Raw genomic sequence first — 17,576 nt, 5'->3', positions numbered from 1 at the left:
AGAGGTTGCTGCCTATGTTCTCCTCTAAGATTTTGATGGATTCCTGTCTCACATCGAGGTCTTTCATCCATTTGGAGTTTATCTTTGTGTATGGTGTGAGAGAGTGGTCAAGTTTCATTCTCTTGCATGTAGCTGTCCAATTTTCCCAGCACCATTTATTGAAGAGACTGTCTTTTTTCCACAGGATGTTTTTTCCTGCTTTATCAAAGATTAGTTGCCCAAAGAGCTGAGGGTCCATTTCTGGGTTCTCTGTTCTGTTCCATTCGTCTATGTGTCTGTTTTTGTGCCAGTACCATGCTGTCTTTGTGAGCACAGCTTTGTAGTACAGCTCGAAATCCGGCATTGTGATGCCCCCAGCTTTATTTTTCCTTTTCAACAGTTCCTGGGCGATTCGGGCCTTTTCTGGTTGCATACAAATTTAAGGTCTATTTGTTCCTGTTCTTTGAAAAATGTCCATGGTATTTTGATCGGGATAGCATTAAAAGTGTAGATTGCTCTGGGTAGCATGGACATTTTAACTATGTTAATTCTTCCAATCCATGAGCATGGAATATTTTTCCATCTTTTTGTGTCTTCCTCAATGTCTTTCAAGAGTGATTTATAGTTTCTAGAATATAGGTCCTTTATGTCTCTGGTTAAGTTAATTCCAAGGTAACGTATGGTTTTTGGTGCTATTGTAAATAGGATGGATTCCCTAATTTCTCTTTCTTCAGTCTCATTATTCGTGTATAGAAATCATTCTGAGCATTGATTTTGTATCCCGCCACATTACTGAATTGCTCAATAACTTCTAATAGTTTGGGAGTGGATTCTTTTGGGATTTCCATATAGAGTATCATGTCATCTGCAAAGAGAGACATTTTGACTTCTTCTTTGCCGATTTGGATACTTTTTATCCCTTTTGGTTGTCTGATTGCTGTTGCAAGGACTTCTAGTACTATGTTGAATAATAGTGGAGAGAGTGGGCATCCTTGTCATGTTCCTGATCTTAAAGATTTACGAATGTTGAACCACCCTTGCATCCCAGGGATGAATCCCACTTGGTTATGATGGATAATCCTTATAATGTACTGTTGGATTCTATTAGCCAGAATCTTGTTGAGGATTTTGGCGTCCATATTCATTAGGGAAATCGGTCTATAATTCTCCTTTTTGATGGGGTCTTTGCCTGGTTTGGGGATCAAGGTAATATTGGCCTCATAGAATGAGTTTGGTAGCTTTCCTTCTGTTTGTATTTTTTGAAGTAGTTTTAGGCGAATAGGTATTATTTCTTCTTTGAATGTTTGGTAGAATTCCCCAGGAAAACCGTCCGGGCCTGGAGTTTTGTTTTTTGGAAGGTCGTTTATCACTGACTCAATCTCTTCATAATTAATTGGCCTGTTTAAGAAATCAATTTCTTCCTGTTTCAGTCTTGGTAGTTTATAGGTTTCCAGGAAGGCCTCCATCGCTTCCAGATTGCTTAATTTATTGGCATAAAGCTGTTGATAAAAGCTTCTAATAATCCTTCCAATTTCATTGGTGTTGGTTGTGACCTCTCCTTTTTCATTCATAATTTTATTAATTTGGGTCCTTTCTCTATTCTTTTGGATAAGTCTTGCCAGTGGTCTGTCAATTTTATTGATTCTCTCAAAGAACCAGCTTCTAGTTCTGTTGATCTGCTCTACTGTACTCCTGGTTTCTAATACATTGATTTCTGCTCTAATCTTGGTCAACTGCTTCCTCGTGCGTGGATTAGGCCTGTCCCTCTGTTGCTGTTCCACTTCTTGAGGTGAGAATATAAAAACTGCATTTTAGATTTTTCTATTCTTGAGTGAGGCTTGGATGGCTATGTATTTCCCCCTTAGGACTGCCTTTGCAGTATCCCATAGGTTTTGGACCATAATGTTTTCATTCTCGTTGGTCTCCATAAATTATTTAAATTGATTTTTGATTTCCTAAATTGATTGATTATCGAATCATTCTTGAGCAGGATGGTTCTTAATCTCCAAGTGTTTGAGTTTCTTCCAAATTTTTCCTTGTGGTTGAGTTCCAATTTCAAAGCGTTGTGGTCTGAGAATATGCAGGGAATAATTTCAGTCTTTTGATATCGGTTGAGACCTGTTTTGTGTCCCAGAACATGGTCTATCATTGAGAATGTTCCATGGGCATTAGAATAGAATGAGTATTCTTTGGTTCTGGGGTGTAGTGTTCTATATATCTCTATGAGGTCCAACTCGTCAAGTATGGCATTCAAAGCCCTTGTTTCTTTGTCGATTTTTTGCATAGGTGTTCTATTTCTGATAGTGGAGTGTTGAGGTCCCCTACTATTAACGTATTTTTATCTATATGTCTCTTTATTCTGGTTAAGAGTTGGCTTGTGTATCTTGCTGCTCCCCTGGTGGGGGCATATATATTTATAATTGTCATATCCACTTGTTGGATACACCCTTTAAGAATAATATAGTGCCCTTCTGTGTCCCTACCTATAGTCTTTAGTTTAAAACCCAATCTGTCTGATATGAGAATTGCTACCACAGCTTTCTTTTGAGGTCCATTGGTGGGAAAGATGGTATTCCATCCCTTTACTTTCAGTCTGAATGTATCTTTAGGTTCAAAATGAGTCTCTTGTAGACAGCATATGGGTGGGTCATGTCTTTTTATCCAATCTGCAACCCTGTGGCTTTTTATGGGAGCATTTAGGCCATTTACATTGAGACTGAATATTGAGAGAGATGATTTTAATGATGCCATGTTGCCAGTACAGTCTTTGTTTCTATCAGTTGTGACTTTCTGTTCTGTATCACTCTTGGGGCCTTTTTACCTTTATAGAACCCCCCTTAATATCTCCTGTAGGGCTGGTTTCGTGGTTACGAAATTGGTCAATGATTGGCGATTCTGGAAGGTCTTTATTTCTCCATCAATTCTGAATGACAGCCTTGCGGGATAAAGGATCCTTGGCTGCATGTTTTTCTCTGAAAGAGCTTTAAAAATGCCCCCTCAACCCTTTCTCTCATTCCAGGTCTGTGTAGACAGGTCTGACGTAATTCTGATACCTTTGCCTTGGTACGTGAGAAATTTCTTTGCCCTGGCCACTTTCAATACTGTATCCTTGGATCTAATATTTGTGATATGCACTATGACGTGACGTGGCATAGGTTTGTCATGGTTGAGCTTGGGAGGGGTCCTCTCTGCCTCTTGGACATGAATGTTTGTTTCCCTTGCTAGATTAGGGAAGTTTTCAGCTACAATTTGTTCAATTACCTCTTCTAGACCTCTGTTTCTCTCCACCCCCTCGGGGATGCCGATGATTCTGACATTGGAACGTTTCATTGAGTCAGTAATCTCCCGTAACCTACATTCCTGAGCGTGCATTTTTTTAAGTCCAGATTCTATTTTAGCTTTGTCTTCTACTAACCCATCCTCCAGTTCGCTGATACACGTTCTTCTGCCTCATTCACCGTGAGCCTCTAGTTTTGACTGCATTTGGCTCATAGAATTTTTAATTTCTGCCAGATTCGCTCTCATTTCTGCCCTTAGAGATTCTATATTCTCCTTAACATTTTCGTTAATACTTTTTTCAAGTCTACACATCATCTTGACCATTGTTACTCTGAATTCCATTTCTGATAATTTGGTTATATCCATATCCATTAGTTCTGTGGCAGAGGCCACAGACTCATTGTCTTTTCTTTGCCTGGGGGGGGATTTCTCCTTCTCGTCATTCTGATGAGGAGAGGTCGCGGGGTTGTCCAGAGCCCAAATTATTGACCAGGACCCAGGCCGTGTGCCCTTGTTTTATAGGGATCTTAGGGATGTGGGCTTCTTGATTTTTCAGCCTGCCTTTTGCGGGAGGGGCTTGCCACGCCAAAACTCAAGCAACCCTGTTTGGGTAGAGTCTCTGTGTCCCCTGCGAGGGGAAATGGGTATGGGCACACTGTGAACCGGTATTTCCAGACTTTTGTTCTCTGAGGGCTTTCCCTGGCGGTTTGCTGTGCCTCTTCTGAGAGTCAGAGCAGCAGCGGCCGAATCTCAGCCTCTGTCTCAGAACAGAGGGATTGCGGACCGTTCTCCACTGATGTTCTGGCCACTTTAACTCTGTTTCTGTTGTTGCTGCTCAACCCTGCAGCGTCCCGGGATGTTCACCCCACACCTGATGTCCCAGCCCTCACTTCCAGGGCCGGCGTGTCTCTGTCCTTTGTGTTTTTTTTTTTTTTTTTTTTGACAGCCAGCCAGCGAGAGAGGGAACACAGCAGGGGAGTGGGAGAGGAAGAAGCAGGCTCCCAGCGGAGGAGCCCGATGTGGGACTCGATCCCGGAACGCCGGGATCACGCCCTGAGCCGAAGGCAGACGCTTAATGACTGTGCTACCCAGGCGCCCCTGTCCTTTGTGTTTCTAACACTGCCAGCCGCCCCTGCGTGCTCCGAAGCTCCGGCCCTCAGTCTGGTGGCGTGCGTTCCCCGGCTCTCGGTCCCAGTCTGATCTCTCATGGCTGCCAGTCCGCAAGTCCGCCTGCTCCCCCGTGCAGGTGGCTATCGCTTCCCGGGGCCCGAACGTGGCGGTTCCCTCCCCCTTCCTTTTATCTTCCAATAGCTGTGTGCAGATTCACGGCTCCCCGCTTCGTACCTCAAAACTCAGCGCTGGAGATGTTCATTTGTAGAGATCCAGATGTATTTTCCTGCGTCTCAGGCTGATTCCGTGGATGTTCAGGCTGGTCTGGTACCTACCCAGCTCAACTCAGGGGACCAGCTGAAAATGGGGTCCCCTACTCCTCTGCCATCTTAACTCCGAGTTTTTTTTTTTTTTTTTTTAATAAACTGGAAAGCAATGTATATATACTGGCTTGTACTACTATTCCCTTCTTTATGTTCCACCCGTTGCAGTCAAGGACTACGTTAAGATAGCCTGAGTCACACTCTTCCAAAGGCTTCCGGCAATATGTTCTGGGTTTCTCTTAGCAGATTCCTTTCTGTACTTGTTAATTTTATTATACCAGAGATAACACTTCAGCACTTTATCTCGCTAATTTGGAAGAAACTTGAGTCATACAAAAGTGATTGTGCTTTCTAAGAATTTCTGCTTACATTAATAACAAATGCCACCAAATATCTGAGTTCCAGTTTTGGCTTAGGTGTTGTAAAGAATTAAGATCATGACATGATTACTGTCTTGGCTTATTTGGTCATAAAATGATAGACTTACACAAAAGCCAAGCAGGTTAATAAGATGTTATAATCCAGGGCCGCAGACAAGGCAGACTTTATATTGTAAGTGCTGGAAACCGTCAAGAGTATTCGGTATGGGCGGGCAGGGTTGGGGAAAGCTTCATGAGGAAATGTAATTATATTGGATCTTGGTTTATTAGCTATTTTTTTGGAACTCAGAAACAAACACTTATTAAGGAGAAACTATGGAAATTTAAACATAAAAGATGTCCATATTATAGCTTCTCCCATCGTGGCACTTGCGACTATATACATGGCTTTTCCAAACACACTATTTGGCTTTTTTTTTTTTCATCTATGATCTGAGATGGATTCATTTTTCTATCTGAACAATATTAAAGTTTACTGCACATAAGTCCACTTAGATAGGAATTAGTCTTGCTTTTGGCCCTAGAACCTATAACTAGTTCCACTAATAGTGGTGAGAAGAAAGTACGTGATCTTATAGCATCTGATATTCTCTCAGGAAACTTACGTTTTTTCTCTACAAATAGATTTAAGTGTATGTAAATGAAAATAATGAACTTCATTTGTTTTGAACAAATATTTCTACATAAGACATTCCAAAATTATATAATCTCTGATGTAAAGTGAAATTCAGATTTTACATGCTTGCATACATTTATTTTTCCAAAAGGTAATATGGAGCGTTTGGGGGGGAGACATGAATAATAGGCAGCTCACATAGGGTTTTTAGGGCAGTGAAAATACTCCATGATACTATAATGATGAATACATGTCATATATTTGTCCAAACCCATAGAATGTACGACACCAAGAATGAACCCTAAGTTAACTCTCTACTTCAGGTGATTATGATGTTGATGTGGGTTCACCAAGTGTAACACATACACTGCTGTGGAGGGGACTTCAGCAGTGGGGAAGGTTATGCATGTGTGGGGGCAGGAGATAGGTGGGAAATCTCTGTACCTTCGTCTCAATCGTGCTGTGAACCTAAAACTGCTCTAAAAAATAAAGTCTTTAAGAAGCACTGATTTGTAACATTTTGTAAAACTGCAGTCATTTTTTATTTAACCCAGTAAGGAGTATTTTTCTTCACGTAAGTTTCCCAAGTAATAAACGGCCAGTCAAAAGAAAAGTGAAAATAAATCCCTTCCCAGTAGATCATCTTGGTCTGGTCAATAAATAATTCAACTTTCTTGGGTAACAAAGACTATAACTTATAAAATGCTACTTTAAGGACTACTGCTCACTGCTGCAGAGTAAGCTTTTAAGTTTATATAGAACAGATGAATGGGCAAATGTTTCATATCACAGAGCACATTTTTTTAAAGTAAACTGTTCTAAATACTCTTATGGTTGACATTGAGTAAAAATGTAAACTTATCTAGCAGTTAATACATAGGACAATATAGGAGATGGGGTCTTTCATTTAGTAGAAGGTCACCATCATTAATTTTACAACTGATGATTTTATAATAGGTCCTTCTAGTTCCTGATGGTCATTATTGAAGTATAATGCACTGAAGATATGGCCTGTACAAAGGCAGAACAGGGATCTTAATTAGAATTCTGACAAGCCCACTCCAATAAAATGATGAGATTATTTGTAATTGATGTCACAATCAATTACCATTTAGTTCATCGTGAGCACTCTAATAGGTCTGGCCTTGGTACTGGCCCCAGGATGTTGCTGAGTGAGTGGCTGCCCTGCTTATGCTGTTCTAGAGACAGGAGGGCACATTTTCAGTCAGCATCCTAATGACCTCTTTTGAAGTCTATTAAGTTAATGACCCTGTCACACTGTTTTGATCTCTTATAACCTCAGTTTGGGGTTTGTGTAACAAATTAATGTTTGGGAACCATGTGGCAAAAAAGATAGGTCTTTTAAAATGATGAAACCTTAACATTACCTACTAATATTTAGTGAAAGATATTTTATTGTGCAAGAAATAAAAGTAAAAATACAAATCACAGGGTTTGTATTTTATAAACAAGAACTTTAGGACATTTCCCCCTACGGCCAAAAGACATGCTTTTTATTTATAGTACCCAAATTTGTGTTTTTGTTTTGTTTTTTTTAAGGGGATGCTTTTTTCTCTAATTCTAGGTGCCAACAGGTCACGTTTGGTTAGAAGGTGATAATCTCCAGAATTCTACAGATTCCAGGTATTATGGACCTATTCCATATGGACTAATAAGAGGACGTATCTTTTTCAAGGTATTATTTTCTGCTTAAAATGTAGGTTTTCTTCTCTAAGCTGGAAAAATAAACAGTTTCTTTCAAAAATGAACTTTGAAATATTCAGGCTGTCAGTGGACTTAACTGTTGCAGCAACTACATTTTATGAACATGCTGGCCTTCGCAGCTATGAAATTACCCTTTTCCCCAGTGAGACTGGTAATTAAGAGTAATTTTTTGTTTGAGTAATAATGTTCAAACAACCTTAGCTATAAGAAGCTTTTAATTTAAATCTCCAGAATGTAATTCTTTCTCATGCAACTTGTACAACTGTATTCATATCTTGGACATAAATACGCATTTTGCAGAAGAGCAGTGTAGTCAAACTACACTGTTGAGTGGGGATATCACAGTTAAGTGCATTGACTTACCATGGTTATAGTAAATGTAGGACTCTTAGGAAAGATGATTATTTTCACTGGCTCCTCGTTTTTGTCACGGCAGGAAGAGGAAAAACACATGAATCTGCAGGATTCCTTATACTTATGCAGAGGTTATACTTAAATACTTAGGTTTACAGTTAACTTTAGTTGAGGGTAGTAAAAGAAAACACAGACACACATAGTCATACATATATATTCACACACCACACATATAATTTCTTGTATAACATATCAGTGTTCGAAACTTTAGAGTTTAAATACATAGGCACGTACAAGTTTACTTTCTAAAGTCTTATTTTGGTATTGAGAATTTGTTCTTGACTAAAAATAAGGAGAAAGTGTTTAATTATATGGCACAGAGAAAAGGTATGAATAAAAAAGGGGAATATGATGATGATATAACACTTTCATTAACTGTCTTCAATCACATTTTAATTTTACAGATTTGGCCTCTGAGTGATTTTGGATTTCTACGTGACAGCCCTAATGGCCACAGATTTTCTGACGATTAGCAAGCACTTACTCTTTTGATTTGATTATTCTCTCCAAGTGAATTTATTATTGCCACTGAAACCATGTACTTACTAATAAACCATTTGCTACTTAGTTTTAGTCATTTGTAATTGCTATATGTAAAGAATAAGTGATACATACAGCAGGCTCTATTAGTTCCAAATATATGGATAAAAATGTAATCCAAAATAAGTCATCTAAATTTTATGATAGATATAAAAATATTTTTAGGGAAAAAACCTGGATGACAACCTCTCTTCTGAATTTTTGGTTTTATAGCTATAATGAAAGTAATCTTTTCTTGAATATGCCTCATACTTTTGCTACATTTACACGTCAGAGTAGTAATTAGTCTTTTAAGTCCAAACCAATAATAAATACCAAAAGCTGCTAAGTCACATGCTTGGTTCACTCATTTGAAATTAATAAAATTCCAGTGATCCCATAAAGGATTCCTCAATTTTTTTAAATGAGTCCTGACTTATACTGTACATAGAGTATCAAATACAGAGAAAAATAAAATCTTTAGAGTCTTTTATAATCAATAATAACATTATAAAAGTCCATTTGATCATACCAGCAATGCAATGGTTCCTTACTCATAAATACAGGAATTAATACTCAGTACTTTAAAATAAAAAGGAAAGTAATGCATCTGTTTCAAATCTTTTTTTTTTTTTTAAAGCTACCATTACCGTTACATTTAAAGTTGAAGATGGCAGTGTTCAAGCTTTATTCCCTTTAATGTAGCCACACGAAGAATCTGGAAATATAGTGCCAGGACTAGAGTCAAGTCTTTGATTTCAAAGCTATCCTTTCTACAGTTGCCACTTCATCTTCTTTATTAACTTTGAAATAGCTTCATGAATATCCATATCTAGCCCTCATGGGAGTACTAGGCTCATATGTTATTCACAAAGATCATAGTTTAATCCTAATGACTTGAGACTTTGAGACACTTGTAACAATAGGCCTATAACTTCATCAGCTAGAAATGTCATTTTACTTCAGAAACTCAGTAACTACAAAGGAACATGAGGAGACATGCTTAAAGAAAAGGAAAATTCTTATTTTATACCAAGGAGAAAATGGACCAAATAACAAAGGTTTCAGATGGGAATTCAAAAGTGTAACTTATAATTCAAGTCCTTTTGTACTGGTGCTCTATAAATTATAAATACATATAAATAACTAAATTAATTTTGTATTAATCTGGGGTGGCCCCTGCTTGACAGTCTTATACTTTCTCTGTAAATAAAAGCTGACCAAAAAAAAAAATCCTACTTTTTATCAGCTTTAAACATTTACTTGAATGGGCTCTCTTCACCATGTCTGAATACACAGTTAAAGAATCCCACTTAGTGAACAATTTCATCCATAATGAAGGAGTTCTATAATTAGTGAACACGTATCACAAGAAATCAGGGTTACTTCTTCTGCTTCATCCTTGGAAACACTGTATTTTCCACCACATCGGCAACTCAGAGAAAAAGAGTGATCCTCTGTAAAACACAAACAAAAAACACCAAAATAATGCCTCAAATGTAAGTAACTATTTCAACAACTTTTTTAAAAATGGCAGTTTATCTCATAGAAATTGCAAAACAAAAGAAAGAAGTTCAGTAAGTATAAAACATATTTAAATGAGAACTTGAGATGAATTCTTGTGTGGGGCAGTGTTTCTAAAAATTATCTACCAAAAAATCTTGATCTGTAGAGATCAGTAGAGAGTAAAGCTATGAATCAACAGCCCAAAGATCTTGAGGGGAGATCAGATGCTCAAAAGTGACCCAGGACATTTATTTGAAGTCTTTTGTTTTCTTAAGATCCATATAAACTTTACATTCCTCTCAATAATGTATTTGTCAAAAATACTACTGTGAAGCAAAGAAATAGCCTTACATGTTTTACTGTAAAGCAACATGCTTTTGCCTGAAGTATATTCTTTTAGAGAAAACTCTAACTTAACTGTTTTGTTTTTTTAAGATTTTATTTATTTATTTATTTGAGAGAGAGAGAACACGAGCAGGGGCAGAAGGAGAAGCAGAGTCCCCCCTGAGCAGGGAGACCGATGAAGGGCTCGATCCTCAGTACCTGAGCCGATAGCAGACCCTTAACCAACTGAGCCTCCCAGGCACCCTGTTAACTTAACTGTTTATCAAGTTCAACATTTAGATACTCTGTTCTAGTATCACACTATTTCTGTGAAGTGAGATGCCCAACAGAGGCAATATGGAGCAACATTTTGCTTACTGATTGGTGGAAATTTTATTAAGTCTACCATCTTGTTGGGAAGCTGAAATGCTCATGTCCTTTAACTGAAAGAATCTGATCCACTGGTCATTCCATTTCACTGTCACTGAGAAGTGACTGTAAAAGAAAAATAATGATCACCTTACTGTATGACTGTCATAATTTATTAGAGATACATCAAATACCTTCATTCAATTCAGAAACTTCATTCTTTAACACTCAGATCTCATCATATGCCACTAATAGAAAAAAAGAAAAGAAAAAAAATTCAACTGCCTTGTATTTGTTCTCTAATCAAATTTGGCCTTGGAAAAATTAACAATTAAATAAGCCAACTTTACAGGTTTCTTTTACCAGTAAGGAAAACATGGATTCATTCACCCAATCCTCCTTTTTATTTTTCACCACAATGCCTTTTTTGTCCATACAGAAAAATAATTTAATCTTGGAATTTCAAAATGCTAACATCGTCCCTGTCTGAGCCAACATATACATTGTAGTAGAGCATGCTTTCAAAAGTGAATTGTTTCATTATTAAATTGTCTAAAAACGTACATATTCTAACCATTGGCTTTCTTAAGCTAAGTGTCCCTCTTGTTTTTTTACCACCTCAGTGAACACTGAGAAACAATTTGAGGTGACATGTGCTCAGTAAATGATGCAGAGGCCACCGTGGGCTACTGTGGAGTTTTGTCACAGATGATTTCAAATGTTAATGCTCACTAAAAATTCACATCTTGTTACATTTCTTCTTATATTATTCTATCACTTAGCAAAGTGATATCTTCACAGAAATCATTTTAAATACACTGAAGACAAAATAACCAAGTTGTAACACAGACTAACTCTAAGGGGAAAGGTTAACCACTCTCTCCACAGTTCTTCAGGGATAGCTTTTAAGTGTAATAAAATGCATTGTTTCATACTTGGATCAAGAACATGGTAATCTGGCTATGTCTATCATGTAGGGTTTCATCCACTTTTCTCCTGCTCTGGATCTTCACTTTCCAAGGTTATTCTGAAAATGGCCATGAAGGAATCTTCAAACAGTTTTTTATTTGCCCAGTTGATCGCACTTTTTATTGAATTTTCATCTACCAAGACTACTCTTTTCAATTGCAAAACTTACATTACTAGTTTATAAATATCCCTGCAGAAATAATGGCTTCATGCAGCTGTTTGCTGCTCAGTATATTCTCTCACAAGAATAAGGATTATTTCCCATCTTTATATAAAAAAACCAAAACCCTTAATTTAAATAAGCATCTAAGGATGTCCTATACTTTTAAGATTAACTCTAGCTTCTAATAACGGATTCATTGGCTGTGGTTAGGATTCTTCTGTATCTTCAGTGTCACCTTTAAGGAAATTCCAAGGATAGTAACACATTTATAACTTGACAATTTCATGTTGTACATTTCCTTCATTATCTTGTTTTTTTCACTTGTATCAGAAAGCTCAGGGGCGCCTGGGTGGCTCAGTCAGTTGAGTGTCTGCCTTCAGCTCAGGTCACGATCCCAAGGATCCTGCTTCTCCCTCTCCCTCTAACTGCTGCTTTCCCTTCTTGTGCTCTGTCAAATAAATAAAATCCTTAAAAAAAAAAAAAAAAAAAAAGCAAGCAAGCAAGCTCATTGTATTTGTTGACTGAACAGATGCTTGAACCACCGAGCTATATGAATTTAAAATAAAAACTTTTTATTTTTTAAAAGGCTACTGAAGGAAGAAATACAAAAACCAGTTTTGACTATTTGCATAGTATCAGGAATCATTAGGAAACAAAATATGTTAATCAGCTACAGCAAAAAGAACTAATTTGTCTAAGAAGAGGTTAAACACACACAGTACTAGCTGATGAGGTGGCAATACTGTATTTTCAAAAAATGTATTTAATTGGGCAGGTCTCCTTGATAAATGACATGTTCTAGTCAGTCCCCTTCATGACCTAGAAGCTTTCACTAAAGCCTATGTCACTAGTATATTCTACTTTCACAGCAGTAGTCGTTTCCTCTGATGAAACTACTAAAAAACCCTGGGAGCCCCAGTTACACAAAACCTCAAGTTTCTCAATCATTCACTGCAAATAAGAATTTATACTCTAGGATTTCATTTGGCAAGTTTAGGAGCAGAGTGGCCCATAGGCAAAAATGTGATTCTCCTCTTAAATCAATAGCCTATGACCCACCTTCCTTAGAGCACTAAGTTAAAAATTTGCCATAAAAAAAATATTCTAGGGACATCTCGGTGGCTCAGTCGGTTAAGCGGCTGTCTTCGGCTCAGGTCATGTTCCCAGGATCCTGGGATTGAGCCCCATGTCGGGCTCCCTGCTCCACAGAGAGCCTGCTTCTCCCTCTCTCTCTGCTGCTCCCCCTGATTGTGCATGCTCTCTCTCTATCCCTCTGTCAAATAAAATCTTTTTTTAAAAAAAAGTTTTCTTTAAAAAAAAAAAATTCCAGTAAACTTGGTTTCAGGAAGGATGGATGGGCAGTTTATTTTCTGCCTATCCACACTCATTAGTGAATTTTTATAAACCCCTAGGGAATTTTTACTCCAGGCTGAACAGTAGTTATAGGGTTAAAGTATATAAAAATTCTAAGAAATAGTAAGATTTTCTTCATTGTCCCAGAGAAACATGGATGTGTGATATTCATGAGTCCTATTTAGAAGAAAGAACATTGTAACAATGTCTAACCAGAGCAATTCACAAAACTATCCGAACAGTAGAGAAATGAGGTTTAAGTTGTAAAATTCTGGTAATAGAGGGCAACTGGGTGGCTCAGTTGGTTAAATGTCTGACTCTTGATTTCAGCTCAGGTCATGATCTCAGGGTCATGAGATCAAGCCCTGAGTCGGGCTCAGCGCAGAGTCTGTCTCTCTCGTTCCACGTGCACTCTCTTTCTCTCTCTAAAGTAAAATAAAATAAAATAAAATAAAATAAAATAAAATAAAATAAAATAAAAATTCTAGTAATAGAAAAGGGAAAAAGATAAGACATCATGGTGGGTAAAAGGGAGTGACAAATTTTTCTTTTCCACCTAACATGAATTCAAAAGGGGAGGGTAAAAACCAAGCTCCAAGCAAAAGAGTACAATATTAAAAGCCCTGCCCTGACAGTTTATGATTCCATGTAAAAAAAATAAATAAAAATTCTAATAGGAATTCATCTCATATGCCAACACAGGAAGGATGGAAAAAAATTATATTCTTTATTTTCCCTATTACACAGATGGAAAGTAAACCAAAACCCAAGTAATTTAACAAAGAAAACCTCATGAAACCTTCTATATCTAACATCTAATTAGACTAGAAAAATAACTGGAAATGAGTCATATAGGGGGACATCAATAATTGAAGTTTAGAATGAAAAATATTCCTAAAACCACCCACATACATATATATAGAAAGCCAAGCTATTACTATTTTTTAAGATTTCCAAATATCCTATTAGAGTTTTTCTTCTTAGAGAAAATCCCTAATATTTTTCTTTACTACAGTCAAGAGAAAAAATACCGACCTTCGTTCCAATACATTTCTTCAAGATACACTTGAGCATCTACTGGTCCCGTATTTCTTAGATCATCTTCTGTAAAATATAAAATACGACACTTACTTGACACTTTAGTCATACCCATGAAGAGCGCTGAAAAGGCAACTGTAGTCCGGTGAATACAGTTGTAATTTACTTACCACTTAAAAACTGAGTTTACCATTTTGACAGCAGTTTTAAGGCTATCTGACTTGTAGTCCACTTCTTATGAACTACAAAAGTCAAAATCTATCCCATTTTCCACAAATATGCAACATGCAAAAACCATGGAGTTGATTTTGGTGATTCCTTGTGATTAAATAGTAACCCCTATTTTTGTGAGAGATAGGGAATTTTTTTTTTTTTTGTCAGACAAACTATATCTATAACTGAGGAAGACAGCATGGAGTTGGGTAAAAATAACTGTATTTGAACCCTACTTGTAATATTTTACTAACTTTCTAACCTTAGAAATATACCTTAGATATACTGAGCTCTCTCTTCTCTACTTCAGAAGGGTTGTTAATGGACTGAATTGTGTCCCCTCAAAATTCATACGTTGAAGTATTTAGAGATAAGCCTTTTAGGAGGTAATAAAGTAAAAGAATACCAAAAAAGTGGGGTCTTAATCTGATAGAATTGGTGGCCTCATAAGGAGAGGAAGAGAGAGGGTCTCTCTATGCACAGGCACTGAGGAAAGTATCAAATAAAGACACAGCAAGAAAGAGGCCATTTACAGCCAGTAGGAGATCCCTCACCAGGAACCACATTGACTGGCACCTTGATCTTGGAATTTCAGCCTCCAGAACTATGGGAAATAAGTTTCTGTTGTTTAAGCCACCCAGTCTAAGGAATTTGCTTATGGCAGTCAGAGCAGACTAATACCAGCGAGGTGTTCTAATCAAATGACATCAGTCTAAAAATGCTTTAAGAATAAAGCTCTAACCAAATGTAAGGGGCTATCAGTCATCTGATTTTTAATTGCTTGCAAGAGAGGAAGAGGTAACTTAAAGACTTACTTTAAAAGGTCTCAATAACCATACTATTAATACAACTGTATTATTTTGATATTATATTGCTATTTCCTAGGCCAAAGTTTTCTTATGGGTGGAAGGTTCAAAGAAGCCTGGAATTCTACCTAAATTTAGTAAGTATATAGTTTAGGTAGTAGAAGCATGTACTCTTGCTTAAAACAAGTATACTTTGGGACAAAGAAAGCAACTACAGATAAGCACTTGTCTTTGTTTTTAAAGGCATGTTATACTTCATGTATGCTTGTATTGTTCTTCTAGAAGTCGATGCTTAAAAGAAACTACTAAAATCCACCCCTCACCCCGATGAAATTTTCTTTAGCTGTCTCACTAGTCTCTTGTTCACTTGCTGAGAATGCTTTCCTTTGTTCCGTTGGGTGAATGCCTACAATTTAATTATATTTAATAACTGCCTGTTCAAAATTTATTGGTGAGTTACACAATTTTAAAATAGATGAAAAAATTATACAATATTTTGAACTCACTGGGGTTTTCTATTAAGTATGTCAAATATTATATCACTTCATATTTACTGGGTACCAACAGTCTATTAAACTGACCCTAAAATCAAAGATTAAAGACTCTGCCCAGTGGTCGGGGGTAGTCGCTCCATCTCTGTGTGCCCACTGAATAGCTTATGAGGACTGTATCACTAGGTGAAGTAATCTCGGAACAAAACAATTTCCACATCCTACATAAAGCACACTTAGTTATAGGTTATTCAGTATTTTAGTTTTTAAAAATTTCTCCCTAAAAGTCCCATGGAGAGAAAAAAATCTTAATCATATGTTTCAATTTCTTAGAATGACTAAGGTAAATTTGCTTGAATGGGGAAATGAAACACTTTTAGATTTAGGAATGGGGGTAATTGGCACTCAACAGACTGTAGTTAGAGAAAAAACAGATGTAAATAATTTATGATCAAGCTGGCTATATTCCAGGGTATCTGATCGATATCTTCAGTAATTCTGAAATCAGTTAAAGCAAATCAGACAAGGCAGAGGTAATGACAAGATGAATACGCCTTAATCTATCCTGTCTTGGACACCTGCAATACAGCAATTACACAAAAAGACAACCCAGTCTTATATGCCCATTATGCTATTTTTATTTGAAAATAATAAATGAGAAATAACTGGCAAAGATAACTGCCAAGGACGTCAGCATCTTCTGTGCTTCTCCACGAGGGAGCCACTGTTATGCTCACCTTGTTGCTGTTTCACATGGACCACCTCTCTATTATTCTACTTCCTCAAAAAAGGGGGCCTTTACATTTTTATTAGTTTTTTCTTTATATACAGTAACTTTAGAGTAGCGACCTATTTCTTAGTTGACAGGTCAACTTAGGTGATATCTCATAAATAAGAGGGAAAACAGAATGCAAAACTGGTTAGTACTCTGCCCAAGATCAGAGTTAAAAGAAGTATATTAAAAAATATTCTCATGTTCTGTGGCTATCTAAACATCTATCTGTTTGATCTGATTATTCAATACTATGTGGACGCAGTCCAAGTTTCTGTGGAGTTTCTGGTTTTAAAAGTCCTATCTGACAAAAGAGAGACCATACTATATGATTTCCTGTTATATAAACTATAACAGGCGAAAGTGCCCTGAGTCGTTGCGTGACGCTGTAGTGTTGGGCGTGGGGGAACGTGGGGACTACAAGGAGTCACGGGGGACCTTCTGGGTCCTGGTTAGATGGATGTGTTTATTGTGAAAGTCACTCAAGCTGGACACTTAGGATTGGTGCACTTCTGTGCATGTATGATACATTTCAACAAAAAGTTTTAAAGGCAGTGTGCTGAGACTCCAAGAGCTATACTTTTAAATAGAAATAAGGAAACAAAAGTTAGGCAAAAGAAGTTAAAAGCCTAAGAAAGTGTGTATTCCTTGAAAAGACGGTAATCTAACAACTTCTGAAAAAGGCTGAGGGTGATTAACTCAGGGAAAATTGGATCCCTGGAGAACTGTATAATGAGCAGAGGGGGTACATACAAGTAAAAGGTGAATCTAAATGTAGGGGGTGGGGAGGTGACCACGATCCTTTGTTGAGAGGCAGGTGTCCAGGGAATGGGGCAACAGCAACTTCCCCCCTAACTACGATTACAAGGAAGGAACACAAACAAATCAATGTTTTTTTTTTTTTCTTTTTAAACAATGATCTCTGCTTGTCCACCATTGTAGTTATAATTAGAAAACTTAATTCCTCCCTAGCCTGTAAAGTAACTCACAGGAACCCTGTAATTAGCCTTGATAATTGTCTACTAATCAGGCATGGCATCTGCAAAATAGGTAAGTTCCTTTTCTTTTGAGTATTACATATTATAAATATTTTTGCTCATTACAATGAAATATTTCAATAGGTATCTGAAAATGTAAAATTCTATCTCAGTTTTCCTGTTAACATGACACTACCAAAAATGTTGAGAAAACATAAACTGACTTAGACAGCAATTTAATTAAAGGAAT

At 37.1% G+C, this 17,576-nt stretch overlaps 2 protein-coding genes across 10 annotated transcripts in view; one reads left to right on the top strand and one right to left on the bottom strand.

Moving 5' to 3' along the window:
• The window catches only part of IMMP1L (inner mitochondrial membrane peptidase subunit 1), an 87,686-nt gene extending 78,108 nt beyond the window's left edge, over nt 1-9,578 (top strand). For 6 of the 8 annotated variants that reach the window (XM_026512182.4, XM_026512180.4, XM_057317243.1 and 3 more), the window contains 2 exons: nt 7,273-7,383; nt 8,231-8,391. In XM_026512182.4, the coding sequence (XP_026367967.1) occupies nt 7,273-7,383; nt 8,231-8,299 (180 nt within the window). In that variant the 3' untranslated portion in view covers nt 8,300-8,391. Of the gene's footprint in view, nt 1-7,272; nt 7,384-8,230 lie in introns of all 8 variants that reach the window. The other 2 variants (XM_026512179.4, XM_026512188.4) reach the window with 2 other exon arrangements.
• Nucleotides 7,965-17,576, bottom strand: part of DNAJC24 (DnaJ heat shock protein family (Hsp40) member C24) — a 67,978-nt gene continuing 58,366 nt past the window's right edge. For both annotated transcript variants that reach the window (XM_026512189.4, XM_026512190.4), the window contains exons 4-5: nt 14,065-14,133; nt 7,965-9,802 (exon numbers count right to left, since the gene is read on the bottom strand). In XM_026512189.4, coding sequence (XP_026367974.1) covers nt 9,672-9,802; nt 14,065-14,133 — 200 coding nt within the window. In that variant the 3' untranslated portion in view covers nt 7,965-9,671. The remainder of the gene's footprint in view (nt 9,803-14,064; nt 14,134-17,576) is intronic.

The sequence above is a fragment of the Ursus arctos genome, unplaced genomic scaffold, assembly GCF_023065955.2.
Source record: "Ursus arctos isolate Adak ecotype North America unplaced genomic scaffold, UrsArc2.0 scaffold_23, whole genome shotgun sequence".
Taxonomy (NCBI): domain Eukaryota; kingdom Metazoa; phylum Chordata; class Mammalia; order Carnivora; family Ursidae; genus Ursus; species Ursus arctos.
Note: the sequence above shows the minus strand (reverse complement) of the source record. Positions and strands in the feature narration are given on the sequence as shown.